Here is a 16,062-nt window from a genome sequence, read left to right on the forward strand (position 1 = left end):
TAGACAATGACCTATGGCAACAACTTTATTAGGCGCTTGTCTCCTGCCATCATCCAAGATCTTATGTTTTCCTTTATTTTTTCGTTATCGGCAACATCGTGGCAAACTCCTTTTGTTGAAAAGACCCTCTAATTTCTCCCTTCCAATTTATTTTTCCAAGAGACTTGGAGAAGTAGGGATCGTGTTCCTTGCTTGGGACGCCTGACGCATTGCAAACGTCTCTCACCACTCGTGGACCGTGGCAGTTGTCGCTCATGATACTGGTTTTAGCGGATTGCATGCAACCTGGAGTATGTTGTTATCATCTACATTCTACACGGAGGCCTAAGTGATTAGCAACAAAAGGCTTTCTAGGACTACGTCTTTTTAAGAGAATAGATGTAATCGTCCGTTCAAAATATAGCTAGTTAGCTATAAATCTGGGAAAAAACTTATCGTTATTGTGTTATTAATTACTCTGGTTTTGGCTATTATGTACACCGTCACTATATCCGTGTCCACACGTACTAATAATAATATTATGAAATATATTAAAACTTTAATATGCACGTAGTTTGTTGGTTATTTTCGAGTTATATTGGTTTAAATTGAAATAAAATTCCATGTGTGTAACAACTTAATAATAATTAATTTTGAGTTTCCAAATTAAACTAATAAAATGCTAAATGGAGAGTTCACTTCATATAATATCATATAATATTTATTATGTCCGAATTTTGAATTATTAAATTTGGGAAAATTAAAGCTAAAGAGTCCATGGTAATGCCGTGTTTTATTTATCATAAATTCTCAATACAATCTACCTAATCAATGGTCATCTCTTCGTTGGTTGACTTAAGAACTTTCTTGGAGTGTGAATTTTTACTGTAGGCATTGATTCAACATTGTTGTATTACTGAATCAAAATACAACAAGAGATCTTGCTTTTAATCATAATAACCCAGTGGAATCTTTTCCCCTTTTTGCTAGAAGAATCATATTCCAACCAAAGACAGAAGAAATTATGTACATCGTCTAAAGTGTAGTACCTATATATACAAATTAGGAGTACAACAATTTGCAGTTACAATGTTCACTACTGCCACTATACTATACAATACCCCCAACCCTGCAGAATCTTTTGCAATAAACTGTCGAACGATACCACTGGTAAAGGCCAAATTTCTGTCTGGTAAAGGCATTTCCCTTAAAAAAAAGAATTGCATATACAGGAATTTTCAAAGCAAGACTCCAAGAGTGGAAAGTGGAGACTCTCTTGGTCCGCTGGTAAAATGTGCGGATGCTGTGCGACCTACAAGCTGACAATTCATACCTCCACTGGACAAACTGACTGTTAGTATCTCCATAATGTTAGTGCTATATTAACATGGAAGTGATTTGTGAGGATTTTCCAGGTGGAGCATTTGCTCAACAACCATCCGGAGTAAGTTTTGATAGCCTGTCTGCTGCAAGCCTCATGGTTTTGGCATTTCCATTCTGTTTGGCAGCAGAACAGAGTAAACTCCAGGCTGAAGCACCAGATTCTGAAGGGACTACACTATCAATGAAATGCTCTGCTTCCTTGAACATGCCAGCACGGCCCAAAACCTCAATCATGTGGGAGTAATGCTCCTCTGAAGGTTGTATTTTGTAAACCTCGGTCATGGATACAAAGAACTGGAAAGCTTCATTTACAAGGCCGATTTCCGCACAGGCCTTCAGCACCGATAAGAATGCTAGGGAATTTGGTGATTTCTCCTTCCTTAACATCTGCACAAACAGGCGAATGGCTGTCTCTGGACAACCATTTTCTACACTAGCCATGATTATTGAGGTCCAAGAAGAAGAATTCCTGCCTGAAGTATTTCTGAAGGCCTCAAATGCATGTGTGAGGCTACCACAACCTGAATACATGTCGATAAGGTAATCGCACATACAGCCTGTAGAAGAAAGTCCACGCTTCATAAGGTAGGCATGTGCTTGCAACCCTTCAGGAAGATGTGCTTTCTTTCCACAAGAACTCAAGATAAGACATGCAGTTGGGTAGTCAAGCACCCCACCAGAACGTTGGATTACATGAAAAAGATTAAGTATTCCAAGATGATCACCAAGTTCAGCAAACTCTTGAAACAGCGTACCCCAAGAAATTTCACTATTTGAGAGTGACAAGCACAAGCGAAGGGCCTGGTTGAACTGTCCTTCTCTTAAGTAAAAGCTAATCAGGCTTCTCAGAACAGAATCACTGGTTCCATAACCATTTCTGATCGAGTTGCTATGGATTTCCATTCCACTTACAACATCCCCAAGAGCCATGCATGCTGTAAGTACAGATGTGTATGTAAATTCATTAGGTTGTACATGCTCCAACTGCATTGTCCGAAACAAATGGATCGCTCTTTCAAACTGACCGTTCAAACAGCTGCCTGATATTATAGCGGACCATGCAACTGTGCAAGGATCCTTAGTTCTCGAGAATAGAATATGTGCTTCCTCCAAAGAACCGCATTTAGCATACATGTCAACCAATGAACTGATCACAAAAGGATCCGGATTCACATCAAACTTTAATACGCAGGCATGTAGCATCCGTCCTGCAGCCAAATCAAGATCAGAAGCACATGACTTCAAACTGCTGGCCACAATGAACTGATCCAGCTTTCCCTGTACCGATAAATAGTACTTAAGCATTCTCAAAGGTAACATAGACCGGCTCTTGCGCAGAGTGGCCCAATTGACATACATATCCATGAGAGCACTCATGACATACTTATCCGAGTCCAAACCAGCCCTAATGAGGTAACCATGAATTTCCCTGCCATAATCAAAAGCACATCTTCTAGTAATAACATGCAAAATACTGCCCAGTGTATACTCATCGCATTCTGCGCATTTGTACATCAGATCCCGGAAATGAACCAAAGCCTCCTCATCACACAGGTTGTCCGCATAGCATTGGATGACAATATTCCAAGAAACCAAGTCCTTCGCATTCATCTCATCAAACACTTTCTGCATCAGCTGCAATTCCCTGCACCTACCATAGAACTCGATCAGGCAGTTCTCCAAGAATTCACTGGGAACGAATCCTGACTTGATCATGTAGCAATGCAGCTGATATCCCAAACGGACATGGCCCAAGCTGGAAGCTGCTCGGAGTGCAACAGAGAGAGTGTACGCATCACATGAAACGCCACCATGGATCATTTCCAGGAACAGCATTAGCGCCTGAGTGTCGCAGCCGTTTTCAGTGTAGGCGCTGAGCATTGAAGTCCAAGAAACCGAATCCGGCGCGGCAATACCACTGAACACCTTCTCGGCGCAACCCAACGACCGGCAGCTCGCGTACATCGTGACGAGGCCGTTCGCCACGAAGAGGTCGGCCCCGACGTACCCCATCTTGGCTGCGGCGGCGTGGACCTGCCTTCCGACGCCGAGGCTCCCGGCGGCTGCGCAGGCGCGCAGCGCGACGGAGAAGACGAACGCGTCGGGCCTCAGCGGCCACTCCACCATGCGGAGCAGCAGGTCCAGCGCCTCGGAGGCCGGCCCGTGCGTGGCATACCCTGACATGAGCACGGTCCAGGCGACGAGCGACCTGTCCCGCGGCAGCATTGCGTCGAACGCCTGACGCGCGGGCTGCATGCGGCCGGCGCGCGCGTGCGCGCGCATGAGCAAGAGCTGCGGGGCGGCATCTGGTACAGTTTCCGCGGATCTGTGGGGGACGGCGTGTGCCACGCCTACGCAGACGCGAGAAGAGCGCGAGAGCGAGAAGGGAGGAGGAGGAGGAAGCGCCATTGGAGGCTGCTCTGCCTCTGCGACGAGAGACGAAAGATTCGAATGGAGTGGCCAGGAAAAAGGGTGGGGATAAGGTGGAGATGGGCCTAACTATGGGCCTCTCGGGCTTACATTTGAGCCCATCAAATGCTAGGCTGTATAGGAATAAGTTAACTTTAGGTCCCTCATATTGACGACGAGTTTGAATCACATCCCTAAACCTCAAAACCGGGTACAACACATCCCCACCTTTTAAAACCGGTGTAAATATAGTCCTAAGGCAGTATTGAAAGCAGTTTTGGATGACGTGGCGATGACGTGGCACCACAAGAAAAATAAAAAATCATGTGGGTCCCACATGTAAGTGAAACAACCATCTTCTTTTTATCCCCTCTCTCACTCTGTCAAGTGGTGGCGGCGCATCGCCATCACCGGAACAAGGGGCTGGTTCACCGCGGCGGTGGAGCCGCGAGGGAGGATCTAGAGTGTAACAAGTGGGGGGCCTTAGGCCCCACTTAATTTTGCAGCGAGTGGGGGCAAATGCCCCCTTGGCACTTTTTACTTCCTTAGTCTACCTAAGCGATAGATCTTTGATATCCACTCATGCTATTTTCTGCCTCCGCCCTACGTGGAGGACGTTGTCGGTGGCTGATAGGCGGAAAACGAATGGCGACAATAACGACGCATAGCATAAGCGCGGAGGATGCACACTCTGTGGATACTGCTCGGCTTCAATGTCGGACTGTTCAGTGTCATCGTCCTCGTCATGTTGCTGCTCTCTTGGGGCGAGCTCCTCATCCACGTCGGATCCACGTCCCCATCTCGTTCAGCATCTTCACCGCCCCCTAAGCATCATTGTAAGCAGAGCGAATTAATGTGTCTTGATCTTGCTAATTAGTGACTCGATCATCAACAAGCTGACATGTTTTTGGTTGGTGTTTTGCAGTGGCTAGTGATCCAGACGATGAGCGTGGAGTTCAGGCCATTCTCGTTGTCCTTTTTCCTGCTGCTCAACGCGGCTATCTGGTTCGCGTATGGCGCTTCCCAATGTGCTGGGTTTCGTGTTCGGCGTGGTGTTGATGGCGTTTACATGGTGTACCGGAGCAAGAAGCCACCGTCGGCGGTGGCAATGTCAGTACCTTTGTGCTAAAATATAGTTACTTAATTACCTTTCTTGTTTAAATTTTAGGACAGAGGGAAGTAAGCAAATAATACATCACATCCTCATATTGGAATAGGGTAATATAATTTTGAGAGGTTTTACGGTGTTTGCACTTTTTTAAGGTAAAATTCCAACGCTCCACAATAAAAGGCACCACTTAAAAAGTATTTAAACACTGGCACAAGTACTTAGGTAGTAAGGGTAAAAAGATATTTTTCTATTAGATAGAGAAGGGTATAATTATCTCAAGTATTAGTTATAGGCACATAGGTACCGCATCGGTACTGGTAGTTATCATCTCCGGTACGTTATTTATGTGTTATTTTTTCGATTTACATTTTTTTCTTAAGAACAGATTCACCCGGTAATCATCCATTACGTTAGTTACATGTTTTATAGAATTCACTAATTAACAAAATTTTATATGTCTTAGGGAATTAAATAACTTATTTTATAATGTGATGCATACACCTAGATTTTAATATTGACCCGAAAATAACCATCTCCCTGATTCACCTCTCATCTGATAATATGAAAACCACCCCTTGATTGCATGTCCATTTAACGGGCATATATGTGCATGCATGCAGTCCACGGATTGCATACCATTTTAGAAGGCCGGCAATTGCCGCAACATCCGCACCACATGCTAAATATCCAGAGATATGTTTGTCTTTGCCTCCTATAGTTTTTCTTTTTATCAGAGCTATAGATTGCACAAATGCTCAACCATGATGACCATTCTTTTATCAGAGCTGTAGATTGCACAAATGCTCAACCATGATGACCATTCTTTTATCAGAGCTGTAGATTGCACAAATGCTCAACCATGATGACCGTGTCTCCTTGCGAGTGCACCTATTCAAACCCTCAAAGAAAAATGGGAAAGGAGAACTCAGTCGTCTTTTATATGAATGAAATTATGAGCTATGTAAATCACTAATCAATGGCGTAAATGTAATCTTAGCAGATTCGTTTCGCCTTTCCATTGACCGGTCGACCTCGTCTCCGCTTCAATCCTCAACCATGTTGGCAGTTTTCCCTCTGGTTTTTTTTCTAGTGAACCAATTCATAAGTTTCAAATCTAGTAAGAACGAAGCGATGCGAGAGAAGTGAAAGAAGATACAACCTTTTTTTTCGTGTAGATCTAATCGATGCCTAACTAGATTTACATTTTCTCTAACGTACAGTACCGATCATTGGAGCAAGGTATTCAATTCGGCGATAATGGCAATATTTCACTAGTTAATTACTCCACTGCCATTGGTTACGATAATTTTTATTCCATACCTTACCATTCTCTTGATCAATAGTCCACATTACTCCACCTCTCAATATCTCTAAGCACCTTGCAAACACCGTAAAATCTCTATATAATTTTATTTTGATTTTCTAGGGAGCAAATCTCCACCAAAAGAACTTATTAGACGCTCATCGTCTGACCGACTTGAAACAGGTGAAATTCTATGTAGCATACATAGAATTTACCATTTTTGTTGCCGCGAGACCGTTTTGACTTTCTGAATCAATACATAGGATTTCTCCCTAATAATATGTTATTGGTTTAACAATGTTGCATGGTTGTATCAATAGTTTCAGGTTCTTGTGAGGATTAAAACACTAGTGTCCTTTCCTGTCAGAACAAAAAAAACGTGCAACAGCAAATCTGTTAACGAATGAAAAGGACGACATAGCATTTCGGAAGATGAAACAAACCTATAGAGGATCGAGCAACAATCATGTGAGGAATTCGACTGCGTATATTTCGAAACCATGCGGATCGGACTGGATTTATTCATAATTCGGATTTCAACTGCTACACTGGCCGGCAACAGATAACCATATTGCAACACTGCTATGATGCAGATCACACAAGCTAAGACTGCACTCCCCGTTTACTAGAGGCTAAATGCAAAGAGAGTAAATCAATCGCTTGGAGTTCAATTTCCAGATGTCAATGCAAGCATTATGTGTGATCATCAAGCATCAGCCTTGGCCGGAGCTGCTTCTGGAGCAGCAGGAGCAGGAGGAGCAGCAGCAGCAGCGATGGCAGGTGCTTCTGCCGCGGTGGTGGTGGGTGGAGCAGCTTCAGCTTCAGCTTCAGCTTCTGCTGTTGCCGGAGCAGGAGCAGGAGCAGCTGCAGCTGCAGAATCCGAAGCGGCTTCTGCAGCCTCCCAGAAGGAGGTCTTCTTCCCTGTCTTTGAGACCGTCTGGAAAACGTCTTCTGGCTTGACATTGCCCTTCACCGTCACCTTCTGCTGCTCCATGTCTATGTCAAAGGTCTCCACGCCTGGTTCCATGAGATATATCGAGCATAAGCAATTGTGATCGTTGGACAATTTACACTATATGGTATTCTGATTTAGTTCAGCAATTAGATGTCTGGATTTCCCGGCTACGGATTAATGATTGATCAGTTTCTTCACCTCAAGTTGACCATTGCGGCCAGCTAGCCGTTGCTGACCACACGTCAGTTTCGTTGTTGTTAAACAGATTTAGATCAAACAGTTTTCATATATCACTAATAAATAAATAAAGGCATTCTTAGTCTTGGAACAGAAAAACAGTTTCAGCTCAGAGAAATTAGTCACCTTCCATTTTTGTGAGAACTCTCCTTACGGCTCCAGCACAACCTTGGCATGACATACCGACCTTGAGGACAACAGTCTGCATATCATATGAGATTGAACATTTTTATTATCTTGTATTCTGACATTGCCGTTTAGCAGACCAACAAGCATCAGTTTTCTATCTAACAAGGGGACTCATGGCCAAAATTCAGCAAAATTCTCTGTATCTAACAAGAACCTAACTTCAGCAACCTCATGGCCTACAGCCTACTTCTTTGTATCTGAAACTCATCCAGAAAAACAAACAAAAAAAAAGAAGCAAAACGAGAAATTTCATCCATTCCTCCTACTCCATCCTACTGACTGCATCTATGCAATCTGAGAAGGCGTGGAAGGAGATTGTTACCTCAGCGGCCATGGTTCACGGCAGTAGGAACAAGAAGCAGCAGCAGCAAAAAGAACAGGACTCGAATTCGGGAGATAACTTGGGGTAGCTTCATGGATCGGAGGACCCTTAAATAGACAAGATGATGCGTAGCGAGGAAGCAGAAGACGGTGACCGGTGCCCGGTGGGTGGACGTGCACCAAACACGCATAAAGCCCCGGAGAAAAGCCACCCCCACCCCCATCCTCCTCACAAACGGATCGATGTGAGGTTTTCTCTTTCTGTAGATGCCCTGATCTGGGCTAAACTAAAGCCATCCTGCTTTGGTTGAGGCTGGGTAGTGTGTAGTACAACTAGTACACGAAGTACAACACATCTTTCTTCTCCCATTGTGTAGTACAGATGTACAATTTCTGCTTGTAATCAGTTTGCAACAAATAAGATCACCTCCCGCTTGCCCAAAAAAGTTGCGAGATTCTCAAGTTTTTGGAGTGCTTATCGCTTTGCCCATTTGCTGCTGCTGCTACTGACTTTTTTGGTATCCGATATTCTCATATTCTGATCAGACACACCTTACCAGTTATTTCACCCCATGTCACCAGGTTTTCCTCTTTCATGCTTTTCCTCTTTTGATTAATTACAGTTTTTCACCTCATGTTCGTTTCATCTGTTTGAGCTTATTTGTTTATTTATTTCATCCTGTTGTGGTAACGTTGTCAGAGCATGGCAAAGCATGGGTTTTTGGTTGATTGATTTTAGTGATGATCACAGAAAAATATCCTGGGTTCTCGAAGTCATATGGGTTGAAATATACAGTCGTCTCCAAGCTGGAGTTTGGCATCCCATGTTCTCCTTTTTGTCACTTGCATCACCAGTTCATTTAATTGCATCTAGCGAGTTCTGTTAATTGCACTGCACATTTTAAGGATATATTCACATGCTGCCAACTGCCTAAGCAGGCTGAGAATCAGAGCGCGCTGGATTTTGTGGTGCCTAGGCCAAGAGGAATTGGGACCCAGCTGGTTTTAGGCTAGTTGATCGGCCGATTTGTCTGGGAGAAGCAATCATGCGAGAGCATTTCGCCGGTGCTAACGGTATCAGCACTAGCATCGGGCTTACGTAGCCGAATTGCACTCAAATAAATTAATCTTAGAAAGAATTAAGATGCGCATGTAGCCATGATAGCATATGCCAAGTTGCCAACAAGTGAGAAGTAACTTAACGGTTTAGGTTCTTCGCGGCGGAACCTATTTATACGGATTTAGATTTTAACATAAATATTTATATTTACATCTGATTATTTTTTAATGTAGACGACGTACCTATCAACAATAATATATGATGTGTTTGCGGTGACTTCGTGAATTTTATATGCTCAGTTTTGAAGGTGCTCATATGAATAGTGAATATTTATAGGGGTGAGTGGGTGCGTATTTATATAAGTATTTTTACGTATGTATATATTTTCAAAAAAGAAAATGACAGTATATGTCGGTATAATTTTGCTATATATTTATCAATAAATTTTCTTCTGAAAATTTGACTGATATAATTACAGTACAATCGTAATATAATTAATTACATGTAACTACAATATTACTTATATGTAACTTTCATATAATTTTAAACCGTTATGTTTGTTTCAAGATTTATGCATGTGAGAAAGAAAAAAAGTCACAACGCGCACACATGTGAGAGGATTCGTTCCCACGACTTCCGTTTCACCAAAATAGCATGTCACGGAGAGATTTTTGAAAGTTGCATTATAGTTACATGCAAATTACAGGGTAATTACATCACGATTGTACTATAATTACATCTATCAAATTTTTGAAAGAAAATTTGTCAACAAATATATAGGTGATCCTTATCGGTATATAAAATTTTTGAGCTACTGTCTTTGGGCCCATGTATACCCTTTTGTCTAACTGAGATTACCTTTGTTATCGAGATTTTGCATGTTGCAATAAGTTCATATTAAGTCCCTTAATTTGTTTACCGAGTCTAAAACTCGTGCCTGAACCGAAATACCAGCTATATCCTATCTCCAACTCACAGTACCGTGTCAACTTTGGTCTCTCAGTAGTATAGTGACTGGTTTTTGGCTGACGTGATGAGTAGTATCCACGTGAGCCTCACAATCGACTGCCAATTCTCAAGCGTTGGAGCAGGGTGGCTAGCAAGGGGAGGGGGGGGGGTGGGGGGAGGGGATGCGGCGGTCCGCAGCAGCTAGAGGAGACTCGACAAGAGGGGATCTGGTGATGGTTGGGTCTAGCAGTGAATGAAGGCAACGATGCGTCGACGATGACCATGAGCCCATCGAGCTCGAGGTTGACAGCACTGGCACGCGTGGGGATGGGAATGGAGGGGGCGTGGGTAGGGATACAAGTGAGCCAACCCGCGAACCCGCTTATATGTAAAATTAGTGAGTAACCCGCGGGTTACCTACTAATTTGGCCTATAAATGAGTTTATGGGTTGTTTCATTTGCACCTCTATGACGCGGCAAGCAGAGTCATAACGCGAAAACCTGTGGATTACTTTTTATTTAACATATAAGTAGGTTTGCCGGTCGGTCCGCTTGCATCCCAAGGCGTGGGGCAAAGCATGCGTGCCTCGATCTGCACCGCCGGAGCCGTCTCGGGCTCGATCTGCTCAACTAGCTTCGTTTTGCCTCGATCCTTCTTGCTTGCATCACCTAGGCCTAGTTCTATCGCCCCCGTCGCTAGTCCTTGGTCCACTTTGTTGGCTATAGCAAATTAGCAATGATTGATGTGATCTGTTGGAGCTAACTTCAGCACGTTGTGACTGTTTTTTCAGATTTTCTTTTGATTTTTCAGTCTCAACTATCGATGTGTTTATCTGAATATTGATGAATGAAAACAGCGCACTGGTGGAAAAACCATCTTTGGTCGGTCCACCAAATTCCATAATAATCTCGGTTCCATTAAAAATTGGGACTAAAAACGATTTTTAGTCCCGGTTAAAAAAATTTTGATCTTTAGTACCAATTGGTAACACCAACCGGGACTAAAGATCATTTTTAGTTCCGGTTCAAAAAGTTGTCGGGTCGAATTTAGACCCTAATTATCTTTAGTCCCGGTTGGTATAAACCACCCGCGCGCGCCAGAGTCTCGATCTTATCGATCCATTCCCCTTCCTCTCTCTCTTTACTCCCTATGCTCTCATAAACAGCAAGTCCTCAGATCGGATCTGGCATTTTGGCTGGCAAGTCTTCTCCTCTCCCCTTCCTCCCCTTCCCCTTCCCCTCTCCTCCCCCTCCCCACCTCCTCCTCCTCCTCCTCCTCCTCCTCTACCAGAGTAAGTCCAGGGGGCCGAGCCCGGGCGGCGGCGGCTGGCGGCTGGCCGCGGGCGGCAGGGAGCGTAGCAGTGGCGGCCGGCGGTGCCCTCTCCTCTGCCGGAGGAGGGAGGCGGCAACGAAAGCACAATTTTCTTTTTTTTTTCTGAATTTGTGATACATTTGGATCTAAGAACTTGTGATGTTTGGATCTGTGATGTATATGATGTGTGATCTATTTGATGTTTGATCTGTGATGTATTTCTTTAAGAATTTGATTTGTATTTTTTTGAGAATTTGTGATGTGAATGATTCATTGACTTGGGATGATACTTTGATTTTGGGATATTTGGGGAGATTTGGGAAGGAGCAACTCTTTGGAAAGAAACAATGAGAATATAAGAAAAGAAAAAAATGGTGACCAACCGGGACTGTGCTACTATCTAACACCAACCGAGACTAAAGATGTATTTTTAGTCTCGGTTATTTCAACCGAGACTAAAGATAGTGATCTTTAGTCCCGGATTCATAGTCCCGGTGGAAAACCGGGACTACAAAGGGATTACCAACCGGGACTACAAACCATCTCTCCACCAGTGGCGGAAGCAACAACCGGCGAGGAGCCGAGGATCCACTGCCAACCACCGCCACCCCGTCGGCTGCCACCTTTCTCCTTCGCGAGCTCCGCCACTGATGCTGTGCCGGCCCCAAAGCCAGAAACATGTTGGCGGCGCCCCGATCGCCTTCCTCCGAGCATCGCTCCACCACCGAGCTGCCACCATAGGACTGAACTGATAGGAGAGAGTGAAGAGATTTCGCTGGATGGGGGCAGACCATCGCAGCCCCCTCCTCACCAGTTAGCAAACACCCTGCTCCAACACTTGAGAATCTGAGAGATGGGAAAGAGAGGGAAGAGGGAGAAGAGTTGGCACTTGATATGTGGATCTATATGGGTCCCACTCGCAACGTCATAAAAAACTGGTCACTATATTACTGAGGGGCCAAATTTGACATGGTATTGTGAGTTAGGGATGGGTTATACTCCCTCCATCCCAAAATATTTGGCGCCGTTGACTTTTTTTAAAAAAATTGACCGTTCGTCTTATTCAAAAAATTTAAGTAACTATTAATTCTTTTCCTATCATTTGATTTATTGTTAAATATACTTTTAGGTATACATATAGTTTTACACGTTTCACAAAAGTTTTTAAATAAGATGAACGGTCAAACATGTTTAAAAAAGTCAATGACCTCAAACATTTAGGGAAGGAGGGAGTAAGTGGTATTTCGTTTCCAGAACAAATTTTAAGCTTGGCGACAAATGGAAGGACAACAAGTGAACTTATTCCTTGCATGTTTGCTAGCCCGAAGGAATGTGATTTGCATCTTGTCCGGGCTTTCCATTTTGGCCCAGATAGTTGGAAGCCCATTGGCGCAAACGACCCAATCACAGCAAACCGGAGATACTGGACCTGTGGCAGGGGACCTCCTCCTCAGTAGGAATAAGTTCATTTTGACTCCCTTAAAAAGTGACCCGAATCTAAGGAAAAAGTACACCGAAAGTCCCTCAACTTGTCAGCGAGATAAAAAACATCCTCGAACTGTAAAACTAGACACACGAGGTCCCTTAACTATACAAAACCGGTCACCCGAGGTCCCTCGGCGGTTTTCATCCCGGTTTTGTCCTACGTGGCGCTTTGACCACGGTCGTCGGTGGCTGAGTCAGCGTGGACCCACGTGGGCCCCACGTGTCAGCCTCTTCTCCCCTCCTCTTCACCTCTCCTACCCCTCTCTCTCTCTCTCTCTCCTCCACGGGCGGCAGCCGGCGGGCGCAGGCAGCGGAGCAGCGCGCGGGTGGGCAGAGGCGGAGGGGCAGCAGCTGCACGGGCGGCGACCGGCGGGGGACGTAGCCGCCATCGAAGCGGCACTTGCTGGAGGAGCTCGGGCGGCACTAGCGTCGGCCTTGCCCGTTGCCGTGTCGTCGACTGGATCTCCTCTCCCGCCTCGCGCCAGATGGCCTCGTCTGGCTCTCCATTGAAGAGGATGCGGCGAGGAGGGAGTCGGCAGAGGGGGAGGACAGGAGGATGCGGCGGCACTCGATCTCTCCGCGGCGGAGAGCGCGGACGGGAGGATGCGGCCGGTGGAGGCGGCGTGAGAGCGAAGCGGAGGCGATGGCGGCAGGCTACGCCCCATGCGGCCGCGGCGCACCTCGGCGCCGAGCCGCTGCAGCTCGAGGTGCCCGGCTCCATGCTGGAGCACGGCGCGGATGTTGCTCACCGTGAACACGATCTCGGTGACCTCCCGCCGGAGCAGCTTCCCGGTGCTCCCCGCCATCTCCGTGAGCATCTTATCACTTGCAGCGATCGCTTCACGGCCTTAGCGCACGTCGGCGTGATCACGACTGATCCGGCGCCGATGGCGGAGAAGTCGATGATATTGTCGAGGAGGCGTATGTTGAGTATATATATTTCAGATTCAAGACAGATAGCCGCTTGAAACCTTCGAACATTTGAGGCAACGGTCTCATTTCCTCACAAAGCTCTGTCATTTTTGAAACAGTGGGGACCCTTATTGCCGCTGCAGCTGAGGGACGAGATGGAGAAGGCCAGAGGATCACTGCTTGCCAGTGTCCGCGGGACAGGAGGTTCAAGCAGCTAGGAGTTTTTCAGTGATTTATTTTTCCTGCTTCTTCTGTCTGTCTACTGGGTGTGTGTTTTGCTGCTGCGTCAACATCTCATGCTTCTGCCTTTGTCTTTGTTTCTGCGCTACTTGTAAGCTGGAATCCCCAGCAGTTACATTGTAACGCTCCGCTTCTCGTGAGACGTTAAAAACTAATTCGGTAAAATCCTAATTGCGAAAATTTTGTTCTTTGTGTGCGAGTCTAAGTCGTGCCATGGATCTCAATTCAAATCCCGTTGTTCCCTCTCATCGAAATCAAAATCCTCCGCCTCAAATTTCCTCTTCCAATTCAAGTCTCCGAAATCTAATTCCGAAAGTCAATCCCTTCCTTTGAATCCTCGCCAAATACATTTCCGAATCCCAAAATATCCAAACTCCCGTTTTGTTTCCTTCCTTGACTCCTTGAACCCTTGTGTACAAAGTATCAAATTTAGATTCAAAACCCAAACTCCAAATCTCTCCAAATCAAAATCTTTCAGCAAAAGTCTATTTTGCCTCCCTTGTCGATGGGCTGATCCCTCTCTCCCGGCCCTTCCCTTCCTCTCGGCCCAGCTCTCTCGCGCGTGCGTCGCACGTGTTCGGGAGCGAGAGACAGCGCCGTCTCCTTTTTCTCTCTCTCTCGGCGTCGCTTCCCGCCGACGCCGCCCCAAAATTCCGGCCGTGTCGCCGTTTCCCGTGCGCTCGCGCATGGCCGACCGGCAAGGACGCCGCTCTCACCGCCTTCGCCCTTCCCGTGCGGGTTTGCGCGTGGCCAACGCCCCGGTCGCCGCTGCGTCAAACCTTGGCGCCGCCTGCATCGTGCCCTGCCGCTCCGCCGCTCCACGCCGCTAGCTTCCAAGGCCGAGAGAGGCAGCCCCTGTCTCACTCCCCTCTCCCTCCTCCTTTTCCCGTTTCAGCAAGGGTCAAGCCCTCCTTTCCCTCTTCCTTTCCCCTTTTTCCCGACCACCGCCGAGGTCATCCATGGTCCCAGCCGCTCGCGGCCAAAGCGCGGACGCTGGTCGTGCGACTGCACCAGCTCACCGCCAGCTCGCTCCTCCTTGACCGCCAATGTCGGTTCTTCCTCCCTAAACCGACATTGCCATCTATTAAACCGAGCCGCCCCATCTCCCTCTCGTTCATTCCCTCGCCACCACCGTGCCCTTGCCGCCTTGCTACCGCCGTCCTCGCCTCCCTCCTCCATCGCGCGTGCTGGTGAAGCCGGCGTGCGCGCGAGGAGCTGACGCGGGACTCCAGGCGCCGTCTCCTTCCCCTTCCCCAGCCCGAGGCCGGAGAGCTCGCTCCCGCGTCGTCGGCCACTCGTCACAGCGCCCGTCTCGGCTCGGTAGTGCATCTCCCGTTCTCCCTCCTCGCTCCCTCTCCTCTCCTTAGCTCTGGGCAGTAGTGCGAGTAGCCTTCCAGTAGCAAGCTGGCGCCGCCCCGACCGCCGCCGCTGCTCGCCGTAGGCTCGCCGCCGTCGCCGCCCAAACTCGGTAGTAGCCGCTCATCGCCGGCCTTCCTCGGTGTAGCTCCACCCAATCCGACTCTAGAAATGAACTCTGGAGGTCGCGTAGATGCTCAAGTCCCTAGGAATCGACCTCTCGTCGCCCCGCCGCGATTTCCCCTTTTGATCGCCGCCGGCCGCCACCGTCGAAATCTGTCGCCATTGAATCCCCGCGGCGAATCCGAGCTAGAGGCTCACTCCCTCTTATCCTAGTCATCATTCCGGTGTACTCCCTCCCTCTCGAATCGTCGGGTTGTGCTCCCGGTGAAGCCGCCGCCGTCCGCCGTCCGTATCAGCCGGCCTCCTTCTTCCTCCTCTCGCCGGCTCGCGTGGCTGCCACGAAGGCGCCACGTCGGCGCCACATCGGCCGCGACCGGGTCAAACACCTAGTCAGCCGCCCCCACCGCCCTTTCTTCTGTGCGTGCGGTCCACGGAGAGCCCTTAGGCTGCGCATGGGCCCTCCACCTCTTGGTCCACCCGCGTGCCGCGCCGTGAGCCGCGTCCGCAAAACCCTAGCGCCCCGCGCCGCATGAACCCTTCCCCCGTGCGCCGAGTCGCTGACTCGTGGGCCCGTCCCGGGACCCGGCACGATGGATCCGGTCCACCCGGACCCATCCCCCCTCTCTCCTCCCGTGTGCCCCGCTCGCTTGGGCCACGCCTTGCCCGGCCATGGGCCGCCTCCTCGCGCCCGCGCCCGGCCCATTGGCTCGGCCGTGCTGCGCTTATCCCTTGGGCCGTA

The 16,062-nt window shown here is 47.6% G+C and overlaps 2 protein-coding genes and 1 long non-coding RNA gene across 3 annotated transcripts; 1 reads left to right on the forward strand and 2 right to left on the reverse strand.

The window, feature by feature from the left end:
• Nucleotides 1-959: 959 nt before the first annotated feature.
• Nucleotides 960-3,810, reverse strand: LOC4329542 (pentatricopeptide repeat-containing protein At4g13650). Its single transcript, XM_015768475.3, has one exon. It carries the CDS (start codon nucleotides 3,769-3,771, stop codon nucleotides 1,408-1,410), a length of 2,364 nt encoding a protein of 787 aa, XP_015623961.1. The 5' UTR covers nucleotides 3,772-3,810; the 3' UTR covers nucleotides 960-1,407.
• A 2,863-nt stretch (nucleotides 3,811-6,673) lies between these two features.
• LOC9272622 (copper transport protein ATX1) lies at nucleotides 6,674-7,969 on the reverse strand. The gene is made up of 3 exons (XM_015767272.3): nucleotides 7,889-7,969; nucleotides 7,504-7,579; nucleotides 6,674-7,202 (listed from the first exon to the last, which is right to left on the reverse strand). Exons 1-3 carry the CDS (start codon nucleotides 7,898-7,900, stop codon nucleotides 6,892-6,894), a joined length of 399 nt encoding a protein of 132 aa, XP_015622758.1. The 5' UTR covers nucleotides 7,901-7,969; the 3' UTR covers nucleotides 6,674-6,891.
• A 5,008-nt stretch (nucleotides 7,970-12,977) lies between these two features.
• LOC107279893 (uncharacterized) lies at nucleotides 12,978-14,024 on the forward strand. Its single transcript, XR_010739525.1, has 2 exons — nucleotides 12,978-13,613; nucleotides 13,724-14,024. It is a non-coding gene; the product is annotated as an uncharacterized lncRNA (long non-coding RNA).
• Nucleotides 14,025-16,062: the final 2,038 nt, after the last annotated feature.

This window comes from Oryza sativa, chromosome 2 (assembly GCF_034140825.1).
Source record: "Oryza sativa Japonica Group chromosome 2, ASM3414082v1".
Lineage (NCBI taxonomy): Eukaryota > Viridiplantae > Streptophyta > Magnoliopsida > Poales > Poaceae > Oryza > Oryza sativa.

Bases quoted from the DNA above. Each gene is read 5' to 3' on its own strand.
- LOC4329542 (XM_015768475.3), bottom strand. From the start codon at position 3,771: ATGGCGCTTCCTCCTCCTCCTCCCTTCTCGCTCTCGCGCTCTTCTCGC.
- LOC9272622 (XM_015767272.3), bottom strand. The intron at 7,203-7,503 runs GTGACTAATTTC...TCATGGAACCAG, and splicing joins AGTTCTCACAAAAATGGAAG to GCGTGGAGACCTTTGACATA.